Source organism: Mauremys mutica, chromosome 9 (assembly GCF_020497125.1).
Source record: "Mauremys mutica isolate MM-2020 ecotype Southern chromosome 9, ASM2049712v1, whole genome shotgun sequence".
NCBI lineage: Eukaryota > Metazoa > Chordata > Testudines > Geoemydidae > Mauremys > Mauremys mutica.
The window spans coordinates 103,861,629-103,882,964 of record NC_059080.1 but is presented as its reverse complement, the minus strand read 5'-3'; the positions used below and the strand labels follow the sequence as shown (position 1 = coordinate 103,882,964).

The window sequence follows — 21,336 nt, the reverse complement described above, 5'->3', positions numbered from 1 at the left end:
GGGATGAATGGATGGAGGAGGAGGAGGAGGTTGCACGGGGGGACGGACGGACGGATGGAGGTGGTTGCACAGGTGGATGAATGGATGGAGATGGAGGAGGAGGTTGCATGGGGGGATGGAGATGGAGGAGGAGGTTGCACAGGGGGATGGAGATGGAGGAGGAGGTTGCATGGGGGGGTGGATGGATGGAGGAGGAGGTTGCACAGCGGGAGGAATGGAGGAGTAAGAGGAGGAGGACGAGGTTGCACGGGGGGACGGACGGACGGATGGAGGTGGTTGCACAGCGGGATGGATGGATGGAGATGGAGAAGGAGGTTGCACGGGGGGAGGGATGGAGGAGGAGCAGGAGGTTGCCCAGGGGGACGGACGGACGGATGGATGGAGGTGGTTGCACAGCGGGATGGATGGAGATGGAGGAGGAGGTTGCACGGGGGGATGGAGGAGGAGGAGGAGGAAGTTGCCCAGGGGGACGGACGGATGGATGGATGGAGATGGAGGAGGAGGTTGCACGGGGGTGTGGATGGAGGGATGGATGGAGGAGGAGAAGGAGGTTGCACAGAGGAAGGACGGATGGAGGAGGTTGCACAGCGGGACGGATGGAGATGGAGATGGAGGAGGAGGTTGCATGGGGGGGTGGATGGATGGAGGAGGAGGAGGTTGCATGGGGGGGTGGAGGAGGAAGAGGAGGAGGAGGAGGTTGCACGGGGGGACGGATGGACGGATGGAGGAGGTTGCACGGGGGGTGGATGGATGGAGGGATGGATGGAGGAGGAGGAGGAGGAGGTTGCACGGGGGGAGGGATGGATGGAGATGGAGGAGGAGGAGGAGGTTGCATGGGGGGGTGGAGGAGGAAGAGGAGGAGGAGGAGGTTGCACGGACGGACGGATGGACGGATGGAGGTTGCACGGGGGGTGGATGGATGGATAGAGGAGGAGGAGGAGAAGGAGGTGGCACGGACGGATGGATGGAGATGGAGAAGGAGGTGGCACGGGGGGACGGAGGAGGAGGAGGAGGAAGTTGCCCAGGGGGACGGACGGATGGATGGATGGAGATGGAGGAGGAGGTTGCACGGGGGTGTGGATGGAGGGATGGATGGATGGAGGAGGAGGAGGAGGTTGCACAGAGGAAGGACGGATGGAGGAGGTTGCACAGCGGGACGGATGGATGGAGATGGAGAAGGAGGTTGCATGGGGGGGTGGATGGATGGAGGAGGAGGAGGTTGCATGGGGGGGTGGAGGAGGAAGAGGAGGAGGAGGAGGTTGCACGGACGGACGGATGGACGGATGGAGGTTGCACGGGGGGTGGATGGATGGATAGAGGAGGAGGAGGAGAAGGAGGTGGCACGGACGGATGGATGGAGATGGAGAAGGAGGTGGCACGGGGGGACGGAGGAGGAGGGGGCACCTGTGGGGACAGACAGAGAACGGGGCCTACGGGGACAGAGTCCCAGGCTGGAGGCCGGGGAGCTGGACCATGTCTCTGCCAGTCTCCTCGCGCACGGCTCGGCCGCCCCGCAGCGCCCCCTGGCGGCCGGCGCGGAGGTGCTGACGGACCGTCCCCATAGGACCGACAGGATCCCGGAACGCTTCGCTCTGGGACGCGTTTCCACCGGACACAGTAAATCAGGACGCGACCGGCCTGTACCGTTGCCAAGCGGCGCCGGGCCGGGCCATGCTGAGGCTCCGGGGAGCCCGGTCTCCTTTCCGCGGGACGCACCAAGGAGACAGGGGTCCTCTGGAAGCCACCCCTCCCCCCATTTGCAGGGTCTCCCCAGTCACTCGACTTCCGGGTCACGGAACGAGCACTTCCGGTGCAGGGACGGGTGCCGCTGGAGACCAGACCAGGAGAAAAGCGTTTGGAACAGCGGAGGCCTCGGCATGGGGAAGAAGAGAAGCCCGGGGCTGGGCCGGGCCCTCATGAAGGAGAGGAGCCAGGCCAAGCGGGGCAGCAGGCAGCCGGACTCCTGGGTAACGTGCCCGTTGCGGAGCGCTGGGCGCCGGCCCAGGCCCAGGTCCAGACTACGCTCCGCGGACTCTATCGCCACCGGTGTGCCCCTCCCCCCATGGGGAGCCCCCTCCCCCCCACCGGTGTGCCCCTCCCCCCATGGGGAGCCCCCTCCCCCCCACCGGTGTGCCCCCTCCCCCCACCGGTGTGCCCGTCCCCCCGTGGGGAGCCCCCCCACCGGTGTGCCCGTCCCCCCGTGGGGAGCCCCCTCCCCCCCCACCGGTGTGCCCATCCCCCCCACCGTTGTGCTCCCTCCCCCCGTGGGTAGCCCCCTCCCCCCCACCCGTGTGCCCGCCCCCCCGTGGGGAGCCCCCTCTCCTCCCCACCGGTGTGCCCGTCCCCCCGTGGGGAGCCTCCTCCCCCCCCACCGGTGTGCCCATCCCCCCACCGGTGTGCTCCCTCCCCCCATGGGGAGCCCCCTCTCCTCCCCACCGGTGTGCCCGTCCCCCCGTGGGGAGCCCCCCCCCACCAGTGTGCCCAGACTAGCGGAGCGCTCAGAGCGTTGGTCCTGTGAAGTTGGGTCTCTCCTAGCCTGCACGTCAGCAGGTCAGTGCGGTGAACACAGGGAGAATCACAGCGTGGGTCCCGTTGTGCTGTCTGTCCTTGGCAAGAACTGCCACCTGCCAGGCCAGTGCCCTGAATCCTCTAGGCAGGGCTGGCTCCAGACCCCAGCGCGGCAAGCACGCGCATGGGGCGGCCCTTTCCCGGGGGGGCGGCAGGCTGGGCCGGCGGACCTGCCGCAGTCATGCCTGCGGGAGGTCCACCGGAGCCCCGGGATGACTGGACCTGCCGCAGGCATGACTGCGGAGGGGGCGCTCGTCCCGCGGCTCGGCCGGACCTCCCGCAGGCATGACTGCGGCAGCTCAAGCGGAGCCGCCGGACCTGCGAACCATCCGCAGCTGCGGGAGGTCCAGCCGAACTGCACGACCAGCGGACCCTCCGCAGTCATGCCCACGGGAGGTCCGCTGCTCCCGCGGCTCCGGGGCTGCTCCCGCGGCTCCGGGGCGCCTCCCGCGCATGACTGCTTGGGGCGGCCAAAAAGGTAGAGCCGCCCCTGCCTCTAGGCCCAGCGTGAACATGCCATTGGGGGCTCTGTTAAATGCCTCTGACTTGGTGCTTATGGGTGTTACAGAGCAGCCTGAAAACACATCTGCTTTTCTTTGCAGTTACATACAAGTGAGTTAAATGATGGGTATGACTGGGGCCGCCTCAACCTTCAGTCAGTGACAGAACAAAGCTCGCTTGAGGAATTCCTTGCTACAGCAGAGCTTGCAGGAACGGAATTTGCAGCTGGTAAGTTTTTGGCCATTCTAGAGACCCATCATGATATGATGATTTGAAATGGAAAAATATGTTGTGTATTAATAGGCATTAGGTATGTTAAAAGCTGGAGCATGCGGCTTCTGAGGCCTTCCCTATGCTTTCACATAAGCTGCTGTAGGATTACATAAGAATGGCCACACTGTGTCAGACCTAAGGTCCATCTAGCCCTGTATCCTGTCTTCCAACGGTGGCCAATGCCAGGTGCCCCAGAGGGAATGGAACAGAACAGGTAATCATCAAGTGATCCATCCCCTGTCACCCATTCCCAGTTTCTAGCAAACAGAGGTTAGGGACACCATCCCTACCCATCCTGGCCAATAGCCATTGATGGACCTATCCTCCAGGAACTTATCTTATTCTTTTTTGAACCCTGTTATAGTCTTGACCTTCACAACATCCTCTGGCAAAGAGTTCCACAGGTCGACTGTGAGTTGTGTGAAGAAACACTTCCCTTTGTTTGTTTTAAACCTGCTGCCCATTAATTTCATTTGGTGACCCCTAGTTCTTGTGTTATGAGAAGGAGTAAATAACACTTTCTGATTTACTTTCTCCACACCAGTCATGATTTTATAGACCTCTATCATATGTCCCTCTTAGCTGTCTCTTTTCCAAGCTGAAAAGTCACAATCTTATTAATCTTGCCTCATACAGAAGTTGTTCTATACCCCTAATTGTGGTTTTATGGAAGATAGGTACAGGCGAGTCTCATCTTACGCACATTTAACATGCGAAGAGAGAGAGAGAGAAATAACAATTTAAATACTGTATCTGTAGTGTGGGCGATTCTGCCCACCATTACACTCAATGTAATTTTGACTATACGTGATTTTCATTTTACGTGCTGACAGTGGAATGTAACCCCAGTGTAAGATGGGACTCACCTGTATTGTTGAGCAAACCTGTTTTTTTTAATACGATAACAAGGTTAGTTGATAAAAGTAGCTGAATAGATGTAATAGACTTTTGTAAGGTGTTTGACTTGGCACATAATGACATTATGATTAAAAAATTAGCACTATAGAAAATTAATAGAGTACATATTAAATTGCTTAAGAACTAGCTTACTGAGCATGCTCAAAAAGTAGTTAACTATGGACAATCATCATTGAAGAGGTGTGTTTCTAGTTGAGTTCTGCAGGGAGCAGTATTATCCCTGCTGCTGTTCAACACTTTTGGTGCAAGTCTGGGGGTGGGCATGCGTATTTTGAAATAAGTGTCCTATTTGATTTAATATCAGTTGGAAAAAGCTTGAATTGAGCTAAATTAAAATAGGGTACTGTTATTCCATATTGAGCATGCCCACCCACTGACTTCTACCAAAACAATGGAAAATGTGCATTTAAAACCAACTTGGCTATTTCAGTGCAAGCTTGTGTATAGAACAGGCCTTATGTGGAATGTCTCATGGTATCAGTCCATCTCCTAATGGAACCAGAAGCACATCGCACAAATACACACCACACACGGAACGTTACTTTGCATTATCTGCAGAGAAGCCAAGGATTGAATGGGGACTAATCCTTTGTCCCTCTAGGTGAAGGTTGACGCGTACTAGCAGAGGAGTGGGTGGAAAGCTTACATAGCTGCCATCTGCTTTCTGCGCTATTGTTAGAGGACTTCAGTCTCCCGGTACTATGAATCTCATACCTTTCCCAAACAGTGAATTAGCATTAAAAACAATTCACTTTGACAATAGTGTTAAAATCTCCCCAAAGGACTCAAACTGTGTTTATCATAATGGTCAACAACTGATGTAGCATCTGTAAACTGAAGCAGCATATGCAGTCTTTGCACAAATTCACAGTCAGAATTTGCATATAATTATTGGTTTCAAGTGAGCCCAGCAACCATTGACTGGTGCGTAGCTGAATGGTTTTCACTGGAAAGGTTTCCTGCCAGCTTGGCGTGTAATCCCTCCACCTTCACATGGGGGTTCTTTTATTGGAGCCCAGAGCCTAACATCTGCACTGGCTGAGCGTGAATGTTAATGGCAGGGTTTTTTCCTTTATAAACAGAGAAACTGAATATCAAGTTTGTTCCTGCTGAGGCGAGGACTGGCCTGCTGACAGCCGAAGAGACAAAAAATATCAAGAAACTCCATGAGGAAAACAGACAGTTTTTGAGTATACCAAGAAGGTAAGATCCAGCTCAGAGCAGTACTGCAGTGTCTCCTCCGTTGAGTCTATTGGCATTTCCAGTGGAAGTTTCCGTTTATGGAGATTTACAGTTCAGCTATTATTATTTGCCACGTTTATTCTAACATTTGCACTTCACTGAAATGTTGTCCTGTTGCTTGAATTTTTGATCTGAATGTACCAGTTACATCACAGAAAACCTGTCACTGGTGCTGTGAGGGGTACCAGGCACCTCATGATGTCCGCTGGGCGGCAGTGCACTCTCAGTGTAACATACCAGGGTCAGTGCTGGAGCACAGAGGCACAGCAGCACAGCAGTTAGTGTGCTTTTTTAAAAATAAGGTGAGGCACCAGGCAACTCAGAATACCATATACCGCTTTGGGAGTGTCCACCCTGGAGCTGGAAGGTTTTCACAGGGTCCAGCTCACTGGAGGTGTAACTTCCAGCTCAGGTGGATATACCCTTGCTGCCTTTGATTGAACCAGCATGCTAAAACTCGCAGCCGTGGCTGCACGGGTGGTGGGATGGCCTTGCTGCCTCGGTACAATCCCATTGGAAATCCTAGCTCTGGTTTTGGGACAGCTAGCCATCTCACCATGGTGCAGCCAGGCTACGATGCTGGTTTTAGCATGCTAGCTCAATCAAAGAGAATGTAGACATTACACCTCCAGTGTAGCTGTCCAGCAGGCAGCATGTTTTGCACATACTAGGGTATGCAGTGTGTCCTAGTGGGTAGAGCACTGGACTAGGACTTAAGAACCTTGGGTTCTGTTCCCAACTCAGCTACTGGCCTACTGGGTGACCTCAGCCAAGTCACTTCACTCTGTGCCTCAGTTTCCCCATTTGTAAAATGGGGATATTGATACTGACCTCCTTTGTAAAGCGCTTTGCGATCTACTGGTGAAAATGGCTATATAAGAGCTAGATGATTATGAGGTTGGTGGTATTGTTTGAAAGTGAGAAAATTTCAAACTATTTTTGTTTGTGTTTTGTATTTTTGTTGTTCATGACCATGTCAGTCTGGGTAAAAGAGAATTATTCCCTCTTTACAAAAACTGTTGACTTCAGAGCTACTATATTTATGGAAGAATGATTTAGGTTTCATTCACGTAATATTCTGTTGATGTGATTTCAGTAGGACACATGTCCTGTTCTGTCATTTCATTACTACTATGATACTACTTCAAATATTAAAAAAAAAAGTTAAGCTAACAGGTTGACTTGCAAAACAGTCAAATAAATTCTTGGTTGTATGTAATACTCTATTTTTGAGCCACATCATGGTGCTCAAACATATATGCTATGTACTGAATTGTTAACTAACCTGTTAATTTAGTCTTTTTATTACAGTCACATGATAAAATAATTGGGTTTTGTAATTCAAGGATAATAGCCCTCCACCTGAGTGCTTAGGTCTAAGGCCAGAGTGTGTAGTTACGAAGTGCATTGTGTATGTGTGGAGACAAAAAAAGCTTTAAAAATGATTAATAAAGTTTACTTTTAAACACAAATAGGACTATTACAATATGGATAGATTTGTTTCTAGTACTCGTTTGTTTAAAATTAACTCTTTAGCTCATCTACAATGCTGCAGTACAAGACCTTCCCAAGAACAGGATCCCTATGCAACAGCTTCAGATTGTAAATCTTCCTTGCATGTGGCGTTAGTTCACTGCCTTCAGAATCTGAATCAGTTGCAGAATTGCGAATCATAGGAATTAACATTTAAGATAATTGAATGGAATATAAGAGTTTTAACACTGAGAAAGATGCAGGTGCTGGTTATTTTTAAAAGTCAGTTCTTCTTTAAAGAGGACTGTTAGTCTCAGCCACACTATTTGAGATCAGCCAGATAGAAGAGACTCTTAAACTTAAAAAGATCTAGAGAGAGAGATGAATCCCACATTCTTAAATATCCTACGCAGTACAGTTGAGGAAACTGGCCTTTTGAGTGAAAGATTATAATGTACAGACGCTCCCAGACTTATGCAAGTGTTCCGTTCCGGAACGCCTTGTGTAAGTCGAATTTTGCATAAGTCGGGAACGTATACCTGACAATTATGCGCCAAAAAAAAAAAGCTTACGGAACTTACGGAACTTTTTCCGTAAGTGTGGATTTTCGTAAGTCGGGTTTGCGTAACCCGGGGAGCGTCTGTAGCATGAAATGCATTTTTCTGTTTAATGCGCCCATTGCTTTTTGAAATGATATTTAAAGAGAACAAAGAAGTGTCATACTTCCAAGGCTGCTAAAAATACATACCTGTACATAAGAACAACAACCAGTAAAATGCCTCTGAACTGTCCAGAGCAAGTGTTCTTTCTGACCTTCCTTTTATTGGACAAGTATAACCGAGAAAACATTCTAAAACACTGTTATATTTCTTTCAATATATGATCTTTCTAGACCATACTGGGATAGGAGAACCAGTGCTGAGAAGTTAAAGCAAGCAGAGAGAGAGAGCTTTCTGGAGTGGAGACGACAGCTTGTTCGGTGAGTGTGCTACTCATGCTTAACGCAACCACTCAATGAGAATAGAGGAGGGTGGGTTTTCTATATCTTTGTTAGGGACATAGGGAGCATGTCTTTTGCTCCTGGTAAATACAGGGAAAAACCCTTGATGGTCTGTCACCACTATGGTCCTGGCCCATCCTTGTGGCAAGTTTCCAAAAAGTACCCTCTTATGTGCTGGTTATTATGAGGTTAAGAGTTTGGACCATATGTCATAAAATCCTAGCAATGTGGGGCTGGATGGGACCTTGAAAAGTCATTGAGTCCAGCCCCCTGCGCTGAGGCAGGAGCAAGTCAACCTGTATATCATGTTTACATACTGCAGGTTTCTCCTTTTTTTCAAAAAAAAAATGGAGGTTAATTTAGAATCCCCTCAGACTCCACGCTCTGAGCCGAAGCACAATGTCATACCCACACCCCTTTAGAGGAGGTGGGATAAGCACGTGTCTCCAGAGAATGCCAATGCCACTTCCGGTTTCTACAGGAGAGTGCTGCTCAAGAGAAATGTGAGGTGCTCACTCCCAATGGGAGCCGAGTGGACCTGGCCCAGAGAGTAAGCTGCCAGGAATGGGCCCCAAGTACATTTTTTCCACACGCCAACTAGCTGTGTAGATACTGGGTGCACAGGGGTAATTTCTTTGATCTGTTCTGATACCCCAGCTCTGAATTTTCCCAGTTTGTTTGCTGATGGAGTTGGCTTTTCTTTGCTGTGACCAGTCACATCATCTGTATACTAATGGCACTAAGGTGGGTTTCTTCAGGAGCTAAGATCTATTTAGAAACCTCGCAGAAGGGGCACCTTAATGTTTGGGTCCCTGCCGTTTGTAGATTGCTCAATGAAAGGCGAGTGTGGTGTAATTGTTTGCAGTCTAACATGATCTGCATGTGGAGTATCCTCTCTGTTTCTCTCTAGGCTAGAGGAAGAAGAGAAATTGATTTTGACCCCATTTGAACGGAATTTAGACTTTTGGCGCCAGCTCTGGAGAGTCATCGAAAGAAGGTAACATTTATCGGTTTCTGTGTCACGGACAATAAAAATCATGACTTAGAGAGAGAGATCGTTGCCTTTTTTTTGCTTTTAATTTAAATCAGATTTTTTTTATTCACACATTGTTAGTACTTTACTCCCCACTTCATAATGTGGACATTTTGTAACTATGAAGCTTCAGACCTAAAATGGTCATCTCTGCTGAAAACATATCCAGGGCTTCATTAGCATCCTCACTGTGAGAACAGCACTAACTGAAACATATGATTGATAAGCAGATAGCCTGTGCTGTGTTTGCAACCAACTCCACCTTCCAATATATTGAACTTGCCTAAGTTAAGAAAAGTGAAATAATCATAGTTTGCAGTCTGAAGTCAGTGACTTGCACTTCTAAGTCACTTAATTGTATTTGAAAACCCCACCCTTAAACGCCTAAATATGGACTTAATAATATAACTTTAGATTCCTATTTTTTAATATTTTGACCTGTGTGTATTTAAAAAAATTAACAAAGTGATTGTGAACATATTGAAGGACTAAGTACCTTTCCATTGTGAACACTGCATTAATTTTGTTTTGAAGTGACAAAGATTCTATGCCACTAAAAGCAATTTAAATACCCCCCCCACACACACACACAATTCTAGGCCCCGATGCTGCAGACGCGTGCGCACAAGCTTTGCTTGCAGCACAAGTAGCCCACTGACATCAGCAACACCTGCAACCCTCTTTCAGTGGATTCCCCGATGGACCTGCCTTCTAGGCTGTTCGTTCAAAATCTTTTATCAGTTTTAACACACCCCCCCCCCACGCGCGCACACACACACACACAGTCGTTCCACGGCACTGGGGTGGTAGGAAAATGATGTGTCCTGGAATAGTGGAGCACTTGAAAGTCAAGGTGAGGTGGAGAGTGGGCTCCTGGTCTAGGGCCTCTTGCCACTCAGAAGAAGAATTTTGGGGGCATTAACAACAACCTAGCATACACAGAAATAATCTTTCTGTTTGCTCTGCTTAGCTGAAACAGAAGAGCAAAGCCATCTGCCAGTTTAATCTCGTTTAGGCATTTAATTTCATTAGTAATTAACTTTGAGATTGTGTCTCTACTGATTTTTCTGAAATTGAAAAATACTTCAGCAGCAAGGTCACAGTGATCTGCTCATTTCATAAAGAGCCTCTTTGTTACTGTCTTAGTGTCACAGGGGGCTTTGGTTGGTGAGCTCCCATGCTGTCTGAAACATCCTCCCTTGTATGCGCCCTTATGTCTGGTATCCAGACATCTTACACGTGCTTAGATAGTGGTGCTGGTCTGAACAGATCTGTGTTCTCCTTGGAGCTCATGTTTGTGGTCTAATCATAAACCTTGAAGATGGGAGAGACCTATTACACCATCCAGTCCATCTCCCTGGCAATATAGGCTTGCACATTACTAGAAGGGTTTGTTTCAGTCTAGTTCCAAAAGTCTTCAGCAATTGGACGTCTACCATTTCCTTCTCCTTACTATACACAGTCCTAATACAGGGCTTTCAGGATGATATTCAGCTTTGATTTCTGTCCTATTCCCATGTGATGCATTATATGATTCCTTTGCGCTTGGCTTTCACTCCCTTCAGATGTAGCTGGTAATAGTTTTTCTCTGTGTGATGTTTAATGGACTCTCTCTACATCATTTTGTAACTGTATCTTTAGCCATAAAATTCCCCACCAAACAGTCTAATCTCAATGCTGAAACACGTGTACGGGCTCTCCCTCCATCTCTGAGGTGGTCCCTCCCAGGGAAGTTTTAGCTTAGTCTACACTATTGGGTTCCAAGGGGGGGGGACGGAGAATTGGACAACAGTGGTATCTCTGACATAAATGGTATTAACACTGAACAGTGATGAGTCTTACTCACATTCATTGACGTAAACTGCTTGACTTGGGAAGGAGTTTTTCCCCAAGGGCACACTGGCAAGGTGTGTGTGTGTGTGTGTGTGTGTGTGTGTGTGTGTGTGTGTGTGTGTGTGTGTGTGTGTGTGTGTGTGTGTGTGTGTGTGTGTGTGTGTGTGTGTGAAGGAACTGTTTCAGTTGGAGTTCTGAGCAGGTTCGACACTTGGGATCAGATGGGATTATCCTGCATGATTTATCTCCTGGGGCTTTCCCTTCTCCTCATGCAGTGCTTGGCAGTCATTGAGCTTATACAGAGAACAGCCAGCAAAAGGTGCTTATTGGCCTTTTATTTTGCAGTGACATTGTGGTTCAGATAGTAGATGCCAGAAATCCACTCCTGTTTAGATGCCAAGATCTGGTAAGTTAAGTGAAGCAAATGTCCTTCTAAACTACTGTCCTTGTCTCAGTGCTAACTTTGACTGTATATAATTTTATATACAGTATAATTATATGGTTATACAGCATATAAGGGGTGTGTGTGTATATTATATACTCCTCAAAAGCAGTGTAGAATCAAAAAACAGTGCATTACTGTTATCCTAAACATTTAAAAGAAATATTGGGAATTTAAGGGCTAGTCTACCCTGGCAACGCTAAAGTGCTGCCGCGGCAGTGCTTTAACATGCGTTGTGTAGTTGCGGTGCTCTAAAAAACCCACCTCCATGAGGGGCGTAGCTACCAGTGCAGGGAGCGCGGCTCCCAGTGCTGGGGCACTGTCTACATGGCACTTTACAGCGCTAAAACTTGCTGCGCTCTGAGTGAGACCGGTGCCGCGCTGTAAATTGCCAGTGTAGACAAGCCCACAGAAACAGCAGCTATTTAACAGAAGCCTCTGAAATAAAATGTCCTGCAGCAACAAAATTGCAGACTTGATAAATAGAGAGTCAGCCTTGGGAGTCAGTACTCCAAGGTCTGGAGCCTTCCTGTGCCACACTTACATGAGTATCTAGGGTATATTGTGTATGTAAATGCCAACTGTGTCTGGCCCTTTGTATTGCAAATACCCACTTTGTGCAAGCAGTCCCAGTAACTGCATTTGCAAATCACGTGCAGCTGTGTGCGGAATCCTTTGTAAATCTGCCCCTAATGGTAGAATTGTTGGTGAGCCTACGACAGGTAAGTTGAAGCAGACCTCATTTTACTTTCCTTGATGTTGGACTGCAGCGGTTTCCAAATCAGAATCCTGTCTAGTCCTTTTGTGTTCTCCAGGAACGTTATGTGAAGGAAATGAGCAGCGACAAAGAGAACGTCATTCTGCTAAACAAGGCGGATTTGCTGAGCAGAGAGCAGCGTGTGGCTTGGGCGCAGTTCTTTGAGAGAGAAGGTGTTAAAGTTGTGTTCTGGTCAGCCTTGGCAGAAGGCATGCGGCTGAGTGCTGAACCTAAGGTAGCTTAGGTCACTTGTTCACGGGTGGTTGTGTGTCTGGTGAATTGTAAGACTGAGACATATGTTTTTCTTGCAGTCATGCTTACAGTAGTGTAACTGAACTCCAGAAAAAGAGGGGAAATACCGTCTTCCTTAGGGAAGGGTAACTGCTGAGCCTCACTCTAGAGCAGGGGTTCCCAAGCTGTGGTACACGTGCCTCTGGGAGTACACGAGACATCTCGTGGGGTACGCGGGAGAAATTGGGTAATGGTGGCTTTTATTTATTTATTTACTTAATTTATTTTATTTTCATAGTAGGCTACTCAGATGAAGCTTTAAAACTCTGTGGGAATTTGTTATATAAAAATATGGTCGTTAATTTACTTCAAGATGTACAATGAGAACAGAGATGCACAGAGACACTGATGTACAGAGCCCTCACCTCCCATCACCATACAGCGCGGGTTCCGTTGCCCAGCAGCTGTCCAGTCTAACTGAGCTCAGAACTTAGGGGTTTTTGGTTGTATGTCGCACTACACGTATGTCTGTATGTAACAGTAAAACATGGACAGATGGCTCGAGAAAGGTAGCTTTAGGAACACACAAAGTATCAGTGATGAGAAGGGTGAGGGTATGCGGGCAGCTGGTATGCAAGGGGGAATGCAATAAAGTACTGAGCAAAGATGGGAAGCCACTAGAGGAAGACATCTACTGAGCTCCAAACCCTCAGACCGCTGCCGACACAGGAGTGTGGCATGGTTATCGGCAGTTTGCAGTAATCCTGTAAAATAGATAAGGGGGGTGAGAATTAATCTGGCTGCATAGTTTTGTACAGTACAATAATATTTCCCCACAGCACTGCTGCTGGTTACGTTCTGCCCTATCTCTGTTCCATTCATGAAACTCTCATTCTTTACCCAGGGACTAGAAGTTGAGGAGGCAGCAGAGGAGGCAAGTGACTCTGAAGATGGCAGGTCCAGTGAGGGAGAGCACAGAGCCCTGCAGAGTGGTGCAGAAAGCACAGTCAGGGATAACACTCTGCATCTTGAAAACAGAGTCCTGGGTTGTGATGATGACGACAGTGATGAATATGAGGACTGTGAAGAGGAGGAGGATGCCTGGCAGACCTGTTCTGAAGATGATGGTGAGGAAGAAGTAAATGCCAGTAACCCAAGCTGTATGGAAAGCAGGACTGACAGGGCTTTAGTGCAGAGCCCAGCGCCACTGCAGAGCAGGCACATCAGTAACTTCAGCCACCTGGTACAGAAAAACGAACTGCTAGAGATATTCAGAACGATACATACTGGGAAGAAGGTGAAGGAGGGAGAGGTCACAGTAGGGCTGGTAAGTTGGAGCTTGTACTCAAAATAGACTAATGTGGTCCAAGAGCCTTGCAGTGTGAAATGTACGCTCATCCAGAAGGCCCGCTTCCCATGAGGACAAAAACCTGGCAAGTGAAATCAGTAAGGAGTCAAAGTGTGGATTCATTTTAAGCACTGCAGCCTTGCAGCTTTCTCCAGTACAGCTTTCAAATGGTGCTTAGATTGATGGTTAGCCCCTGTGCCAAACCACTATTAGTAGCTTAATAATGCCTCGCCTGATATGACTGTCTTATCAATCTACTTTCTGCCTTCCAGGTGGGTTACCCTAATGTTGGTAAGAGCTCAACAATCAACACAATCCTTGGAAACAAGAAAGTGTCGGTGTCTGCCACGCCAGGTCACACAAAGCACTTTCAGGTATCACCGGCGTGCTGGCATTTCACTCACCTCCAGCTGAAGAAAGCATGATAGCAAGGTGGCTTGCCCCCGTGACAGACGCTGGGAATTCTCAGGTCTCTGATCTGAATGCCATGTATTATTTTGACCTGTGCCAGTGTGGTTTAGGAATGTCTGATCATGCTCTCTGGCAGGGGTTCTCAAGCATTTTCATAGAGTTGGCTACAGCTTAGAGAGAGTAATGCATGAAAGCTTCTGTTCTGATGGAAGCATTTTCCATATTCCATTGTAAATGTGGTACTTGGCCTTCCTCTCTATCAGCACGTGGTAAGGAGGAGTCCTCAGTCAGAAATAGGTACTTTAGATTTCTAAAGGTCAAGAAGCACCTTCCATAGCATAAAGTGCAGGAAGAATATCTTCCTTGACTGTTCTGCTTTGCCCCCACTTCGATAGAGTCTTTTCAGACTGCAAGGAAAAACCTTCAGAGCTGTCACTTTTCTTTGTCCTTGGGAGTCATTGGTACATAGCTGGGTTCTTGTAGCTTTCTGTTCTTCTTTCAGCTGTCACCTTCACGCTGAGCAAAATGTAAGCTCCGGCTGCCATCTCCATGCCACCACTGTAGTGTTGTGGAGTTTCTGCTCAATGAATCTTCCCTTGCACTAACTTTTTTTTCTCTCACCCCACCCACACCCAACTTTACTGTGATTTTTCTGCCTTTCATTCCCTTTCCTCGCTTGGAACATGCATCGGATGCTCTCGGTGACCTCTGCTTTTCTTTTCCTTGTAGACTCTCTATGTGGAGCCTGGCCTATGTCTCTGCGATTGTCCCGGTCTGGTGATGCCATCCTTCGTCTCTACAAAGGCAGAGATGATCTGCTGTGGAATTTTGCCTATAGATCAGATGAGGGACCATGTTCCACCTATCTCTCTAATATCCTTTGCTTGAGGTTTGGAAATGTGTTTGCACATGTGTTTGGCATGTAGTAACACTTAAATGTGAAATATACATATGCTAGCAGGAACTAAGGCTTCTGGCCATATTTATTGAAGTCAGTGGAGTTGCCCAAGGGATGAAATAGACCTGTGTTTGTAGTCTTCTGCCTTTGTTCTTTTGAGTTGTGTTATTTTAAGATAATCCTCATTGTGGAGGCTCATGTGTGTTTCCTTTTTCAACCTATATAATCAAATCTGAAAGTCATTCTTTACTCTTAAAAGCAAAGTAGTCTCCGTGAGTAACCTAGAATACCTTTAGCCTGTGCAACTCGTGCATGCAGAACGGAACTCAACCTGTGGCTTCCTTCACTAGCTCACATTTGCCAGCATATCCCACGATATGTTTTAGAAGCAACCTATGGAATAAATATCATAAGACCCAGAGAAGATGAGGAGCCAGATCGCCAACCAACATCTGAAGAGCTGCTAACAGCATATGGATGTGAGTGATGATACCCTAACCCCTCCCGCCATCCCCCGCAATTCACTTAGCCACTGAAGCATAGGGTTAAATTCAGTGTCACACTTGGGTGTCTCAGGTACTAAAACCTTCCTTCCTGGACTATGAGGCCTTTGCTGGAGGCCATGTGTAGTTGGCTAATCCTCTGTATGTGTTATAATTACTCCGGGGGGAATTCTGTGCCAAAAAATTATGTACACAATATTAAAATTCTGCAAAATTGTGCATATTTTATTTGTCAAAGTAACAATATAATCGCACCAGTTTCAATTATTTTGGTAATTTTTTTCAAAATACCTGTCAGCAAGTATGTCTGTAACAGTACAGACAACAAATAAATTCCCCTAGGAGTAGAGAGTTAAAGAAACCCCTACGACGAAACAGTTCCTGTTTCTCTGTTATGCTTTTGTTGGGCACCTCAGTCTGGGTGTGTCACACATGCCAGCTGGACACCTCTTGGGGGAAAACTCTGCCCCTTTGGTCTCAAACACCTGCACCCCCTGCCCTCTAGAGGCCAGCTGCAGGATACCCCCACCCCTCCAGCCCAAACACTCCCTCCCTCTCCCCGAGATCCCTGGGATCCAGAGGGAGAAACAGCCTGATGCTGGGTCCTGGGCTTGTGTGGAATTTCCTGCACTGAGCACCGCAGCTGCCAGAACCTCCCAGCACCTCTTTCCCTTGGCAGCGTCCTGTATTTGTGAGCTGGAGAGCCGAGCTCTGCTGGGCCAGCAGCCCCCACAGGCAGCCAGCAATTCTGCAGCACAATTTGTGTAGAGAAAAATGAAATTCTGCCTTGGGCACTGGTGCAGAATTCCCCCAGGAGTATATAGTTGTGCTTCGCAAATTTTCTTCCTGTGGATGAACTAACCCTAATCAGAAGGCATTTACATAAAACATATATATCTGAATGGTACCTGGCAATGATCTTGAACATGGAAGTTGGTTTGTGACACGCCTCCTGTTAGGTGCCTGATGCCAACACTCCCGAATCAGTCAGCAGGGTCAATCTGAGCTAAATGCAACAGGTGTTTAGCTCCCTCTTCTGAGGACTGAGCGTACTCTGGTCTGTTTAATCTTCTCTAGCCTAACAGCGATTGGGTTTGGGGGGGTTGGCGAATCTCTGCATTTCCTTCTGACTCGAGTGCTTCTAGCTGCCCCTTGCAATCAACAACGTTCCCCACACCTGGTGCCCGCTTTCATCTCCCATTCCCTGCTCTTCCCAACAAGCCTGGCATCAGACTGGGATTTGGAGAGGACATGGGCTCTTTCTCAAAAGAAAGAACTGCGCTAGTGACAGCAGTATCTACTGCATAGCTGTGGGTCTCTCTTCCCTTGATAGACTGTTCAGAGAGTCTGCTATAACAGGTCTCTGAATTTTAACCTTCTGCTGCCTTTCTCCCAGATATGAGAGGATTTATGACAGCGCATGGGCAGCCGGACCAGCCAAGATCAGCTCGTTATGTGTTGAAAGATTACGTCAGTGTAAGTTCTCACTGCCGCTGTTCTCTATCCTGCTCAAGCAGCTCTGCCTTTGGGGGATGCACAATACACTGAAGTGTTTTTTTTAGCCAAAAACTTATAATCTGGGCTTTTTACTCAAAAAGAGACTGTGAAAAGAAGGGCTCCCTGCTGCTGACAGTTAGAAAGGTGGCTTTGTGTGTGATGGCAGAACGAGACACGCTAGATGGCTCGTTCTAGCTGGAGAGGAAGGAGTATCTATAAAATAGTACATAGTTGGAAAGAGAACTCGTTGTGGTTAGTGGGCCACGCACTGACTGGCCTTTGACTGCAGTGCCCATAACCTTGACAATAATAATCCTTTGCACTTCTGTAGCCCCTCGCATTGGATGGGCCTTGTTAGAGCTCATGGCATCATTGGGAGGTCTGTATTGTACCCTCTCAGGCTCGGGCTGTGAGATTCGTGCCATGAGGATGAAAGCCATTGATTGATTGATTTTGATTTTTACAGGGTAAGCTCTTGTATTGCCATCCTCCTCCTGGCATTGACCCAAACGACTTCCAACACCAGCACGAAAGATACGCTCAGCACAGAGCTATGCAGGGCAATGCAGAAAAGCCCAAAAGGAATCCGAACACAAAACAAATTGAGAATGTGGTGGACAAAACATTTTTCCACCAGGTAAGTTCTGGAGTAGTTGCCTTAGAGACTTGTATGCTAGTAGCAATTTGTTAGCATCTTTAGAGTGTAACCAAAAAAAGTAACCATGGAGGATGTTAAACAGCAGCTACAAAAGTTAGACATTTATAAATCGGCAGGTTTGGATAACTAGCATCCAAGAATTTTAAAAGCCTTAGTGAAGGAGCACTTTAGCCTGTTAATGTTGACATTTAATGTCTTGGAACTCTGGAAGTTCTTCTTTAAGTAGTTTCCCTATGGGCGCTCCACTGTAGATACAGTAGCATCCTGCGCCGGGGATCACAGATCAGTAGCAGTGCCCGTTGTGGCGCACATGCACTCCTCCCCATCTCGCGCCGTGAGCTGCGTCTATATAGCGCTGTGTAGTCCAACTGCCCTCTGTTCCTTCTCAGCTGCTGTTGGGTGTGGTATGGAATCCACAGCAGAGCCCTTCAGACATCTGTAGCCTTAGTAACAGAAGTGTTTCCGTTATAACGTGTTCTATCTTAGCCGTTTCCTTTTTTTTCTTCCCCTGATTTAAAAAAAAATCTGTTGCTCTTTCCTCCCTGTTATTCTTTAGCTTAGCGTAGGTTTCTTTTTCTATGCTTTTCTAAGCTATCCCTTCTCGGGATTATGCCCAGATCCCCTGGGTTCAAGAGGTGCCTCTCTTGTCGTGAGACCGTTCCTGTCAGTGACGGTCACTCCCAGTACATATGCTGTCTGGGGAAGGGACATGTCTCTCAGAAGTGTACTCACTGCCTCAAATGAAAGGACTGAGAACTGAGACTAATTCTTTCACTAATGGAGAGATCTCATTGAGACCAGGGTCTGAGGCTGGTTCTAACCTCTCCTCTGCTGCGGTCACCATCGGCACAATCATCAGCCTACCCTCATTCACTACGCACCACCAAGAGAGAATCCACTGTCTCCTGCCCAGATGAAAAGAAGTGGGCCACTAGCTCACCCTTTAAGGAGCCGCCTCAGAGAAAGGCATCCACTGCGAGGTCAGTAGCCTCAGCGTCTTCAGGGGCGAGACTTAAGAGGCGACCATCCGAGCGCCTCCGGAACTGGCACTGAGGAGAGGTCCAAGGACCCTAAATGGGCAGGACCACAGACAGAAGCACTGTCCTTCAGCACCGAGAAGGACTCTACAAGAATTTTGAAATCGGTACCACTTGTCTCAACTAAAACAACTTTGAATGCTTCCGCACCGAGCAAGCCCTCAACAGTGAGGTGATCCCTGGCTCTATCTACTGGCTGCTCAAGAGAATGCACTCCACCCTCATCACCGACAACGCCCTCAATCTCTACACACCCACCGGTGCCAGTGATGCTCCTGCTGGTACCACAGGAGTTCAGATAGCCAAGGGACCTAATAGTCTCTGACATCCCTGAGTTGTCACTTCTCTGTAGCGAGCTGTCTGCACCTCATGCCTCTTCCCCGGAGACACAGCACCACTCTCCTTCACCACCCTTCTCTAGCGAGGAAGATGAGGAGGAAGACGAGGAGTATTCCATTACTTCACGCAGTCCTCCATCATATCAGGACCATATCAGGACCAACACAGAGCAGCAGCATCTTGTCTGTGATAGTTGGAGACCAGAAGTGAACCAGGTCCCTGCTAAGGGCTCCCCAAGGATGCAACCCCATAACAATTCCCCATATTAGCCCTTTTGGGAACCAGGGGCTTCATATAGGGTGCACTTTCCCAAACCACCTGCAGAGCAGAGACAGACACAAATGAGATCTCTGTCTTCATCAGTCTCCAGACCGCCTGAGACAGAACAAGAAGTGCTAGAGGAACAGGAGGAAGAGGTTACACCAGCAACTCACTTCTACTCATTTTTCCCCCATGATGAGGCCATCATGACACCACCTCCAACATGAGCAGACGATTTTAGACAGTTCCAGGAACTGCGCCGCAGGTTGTGGACTCTCTCCAGGTCCCTCTGGAGGAAGTCAGAGAGCAACAGCACAAGTTGCTTGACATCTTGCAACCCTGCCAAGGTGATCTGGCAGACCCCAGTGTCCATAGCACCCACCTGCAAGTGAGCAGACAAAAAATACTGTGTCCCCGCTAAAGACATGGAATTTCTTTTTTCTCATCCTACTCCAAAACTCCCTTGTTGTCAACACAGTACAGGAGAAGTTCACAGTTAGGCCCAAACGGAGCTGCCCATATGCTGGGCATTTCACGGATGGGCAGGAGGACCCCAGCAGAGTGGCTGCAGTGTTGCTCTACAAAGGCCATTACAGCCCAATGACTGAAGTAGACCACTGCAATCCCAATGTGCCCCTAGGCAGTGGTCTGACCTATGGCCCTCTGGGGCTCCGTCCCCTGCACTGCTAGGCAGGAATCCCTGGCAGACTTTGGCTCTGCTGTGTCGTATGACACCATTCCTCCTTTGCCAGAGGGACCTCTGCAGCTCTGGATGTGCCTCCTAGCATCTCGATTGGCTTATGCCTCATGTTAAAATTAATGTGTTGTAATTTAATCTACAATTAAATGCCTCCATACTTACAGGTTTGCAAATATTTATTGTTTTTTAGGAGAATGTCCGTGCTCTGATGAAAGGTGTCCAGACTGTGATGGGATATAAACCTGGCAGCGGGCCTGTGTCTTTGGCTGCATCCAGCTCTGAGAATGTCAGAGGAAAGTCCTGGAAAAAACATGGGAACAAAAACAAAAAGGAGAAGGTTCGCAGAATCACCAAGCACCTAGATGCATAGCTGTGGCATTCACCCCAGGCACTTGCTGCCAAGCTGGAGATCGCAATATGTCCTACATCTTATGCGCGCACTGAAGCAGAAAAGGATAAACCAGCATCAGTGTTTCACATTGGAAATCTGACTGTGCTACAGGCTGCCTGGGGCAGGTGTGTGAGGTCAGACTCTGCCACACAGAGAAAGAAACAAAGCTCCCTGCTAACCAGCAAATAACTTGCCATTGGTCTCTCCTGGAAGCAGGTCAGTTTAGGCTTTTGATTGCTCCGGAAAAGTCAGTCCTTGGCCGAGAGTGGTTGAGTCATTTTAGGAGTATGTCAAGTTTCCAAACAAAACCTATTTTATAGCTGTGGAGGGTTAAACAAAAACCTGTACAACTGACTAAGAAGTTGAATAATTGAATCTTATTGGATAAAGTTTGTTACATTTGAGACACTTTCATCTGTCTCTCTTTTTTATCTGTTCTGGTAAAGTCTGGCAGAACATAAATTAAAGTTCAAAAAATTTAGTCGTGAATTTTTTTGCTATTTAGTTCTGGCAGCAGGAATGGTGTATCTGTATTAAAGCCACTCCCTTCTTGCTGCGCTTGGCCAGTGTAACGTCCAGTAGAGTTTGACTCTGGAAACTTCTGTCAGTTTACTGGCAAAGTAAAGAGCTGGAGATGTAGCTGGGTCTGAACATGCTGTGGGGAAGGAAATGTGGCTTTTGTTTCCCTGATGTTCTGTGTTTTAGAGTTAACGGTTCTATACGTTTTTCCATTTATCTCTTAAAACAACCTCCATCTGACTGAGTACAAGTCTCTTTGGTGTCTAGTTTGTCCCAAATCAATTTGATTTGATGTCCTGTATGTGGCCATGTCTCACTATGTCTCATCGAAGGTCTGGTACTGGGCAGATATAGATATAAAATATGCAGTAATGGAAGCATCGTATATAAAACCAGAATTGAGCCCTAAAATAATTCAAACTAATGAGCCCATATTAGTTACAGAATTAGTCAATCTTCAGGAATTCAGTGTGACTTCAGTGGTAGGACAAGCTCAACAAATA

General features: G+C 47.9%; 1 protein-coding gene across 1 annotated transcript; it reads left to right on the top strand.

Moving 5' to 3' along the window:
* The first annotated feature begins 1,674 nt into the window (after nt 1–1,674).
* Nucleotides 1,675–20,795, top strand: LSG1 (large 60S subunit nuclear export GTPase 1). The gene is made up of 14 exons (XM_045031368.1): nt 1,675–1,967; nt 3,171–3,297; nt 5,343–5,463; nt 7,868–7,954; nt 8,886–8,972; nt 11,187–11,247; nt 12,099–12,275; nt 13,176–13,598; nt 13,892–13,993; nt 14,760–14,903; nt 15,284–15,407; nt 16,828–16,907; nt 17,395–17,565; nt 20,114–20,795. The coding sequence occupies exons 1-14, from the start codon at nt 1,878–1,880 to the stop codon at nt 20,291–20,293; spliced, it is 1,974 nt and encodes a 657-aa protein (XP_044887303.1). The 5' UTR covers nt 1,675–1,877; the 3' UTR covers nt 20,294–20,795.
* Nucleotides 20,796–21,336: the final 541 nt, after the last annotated feature.

Bases quoted from the DNA above. Each gene is read 5' to 3' on its own strand.
- LSG1 (XM_045031368.1), top strand. From the start codon at position 1,878: ATGGGGAAGAAGAGAAGCCCGGGGCTGGGCCGGGCCCTCATGAAGGAG. The intron at 11,248-12,098 runs GTAAGTTAAGTG...TGTGTTCTCCAG, and splicing joins TGTTTAGATGCCAAGATCTG to GAACGTTATGTGAAGGAAAT. The intron at 13,994-14,759 runs GTATCACCGGCG...TTTTCCTTGTAG, and splicing joins GTCACACAAAGCACTTTCAG to ACTCTCTATGTGGAGCCTGG.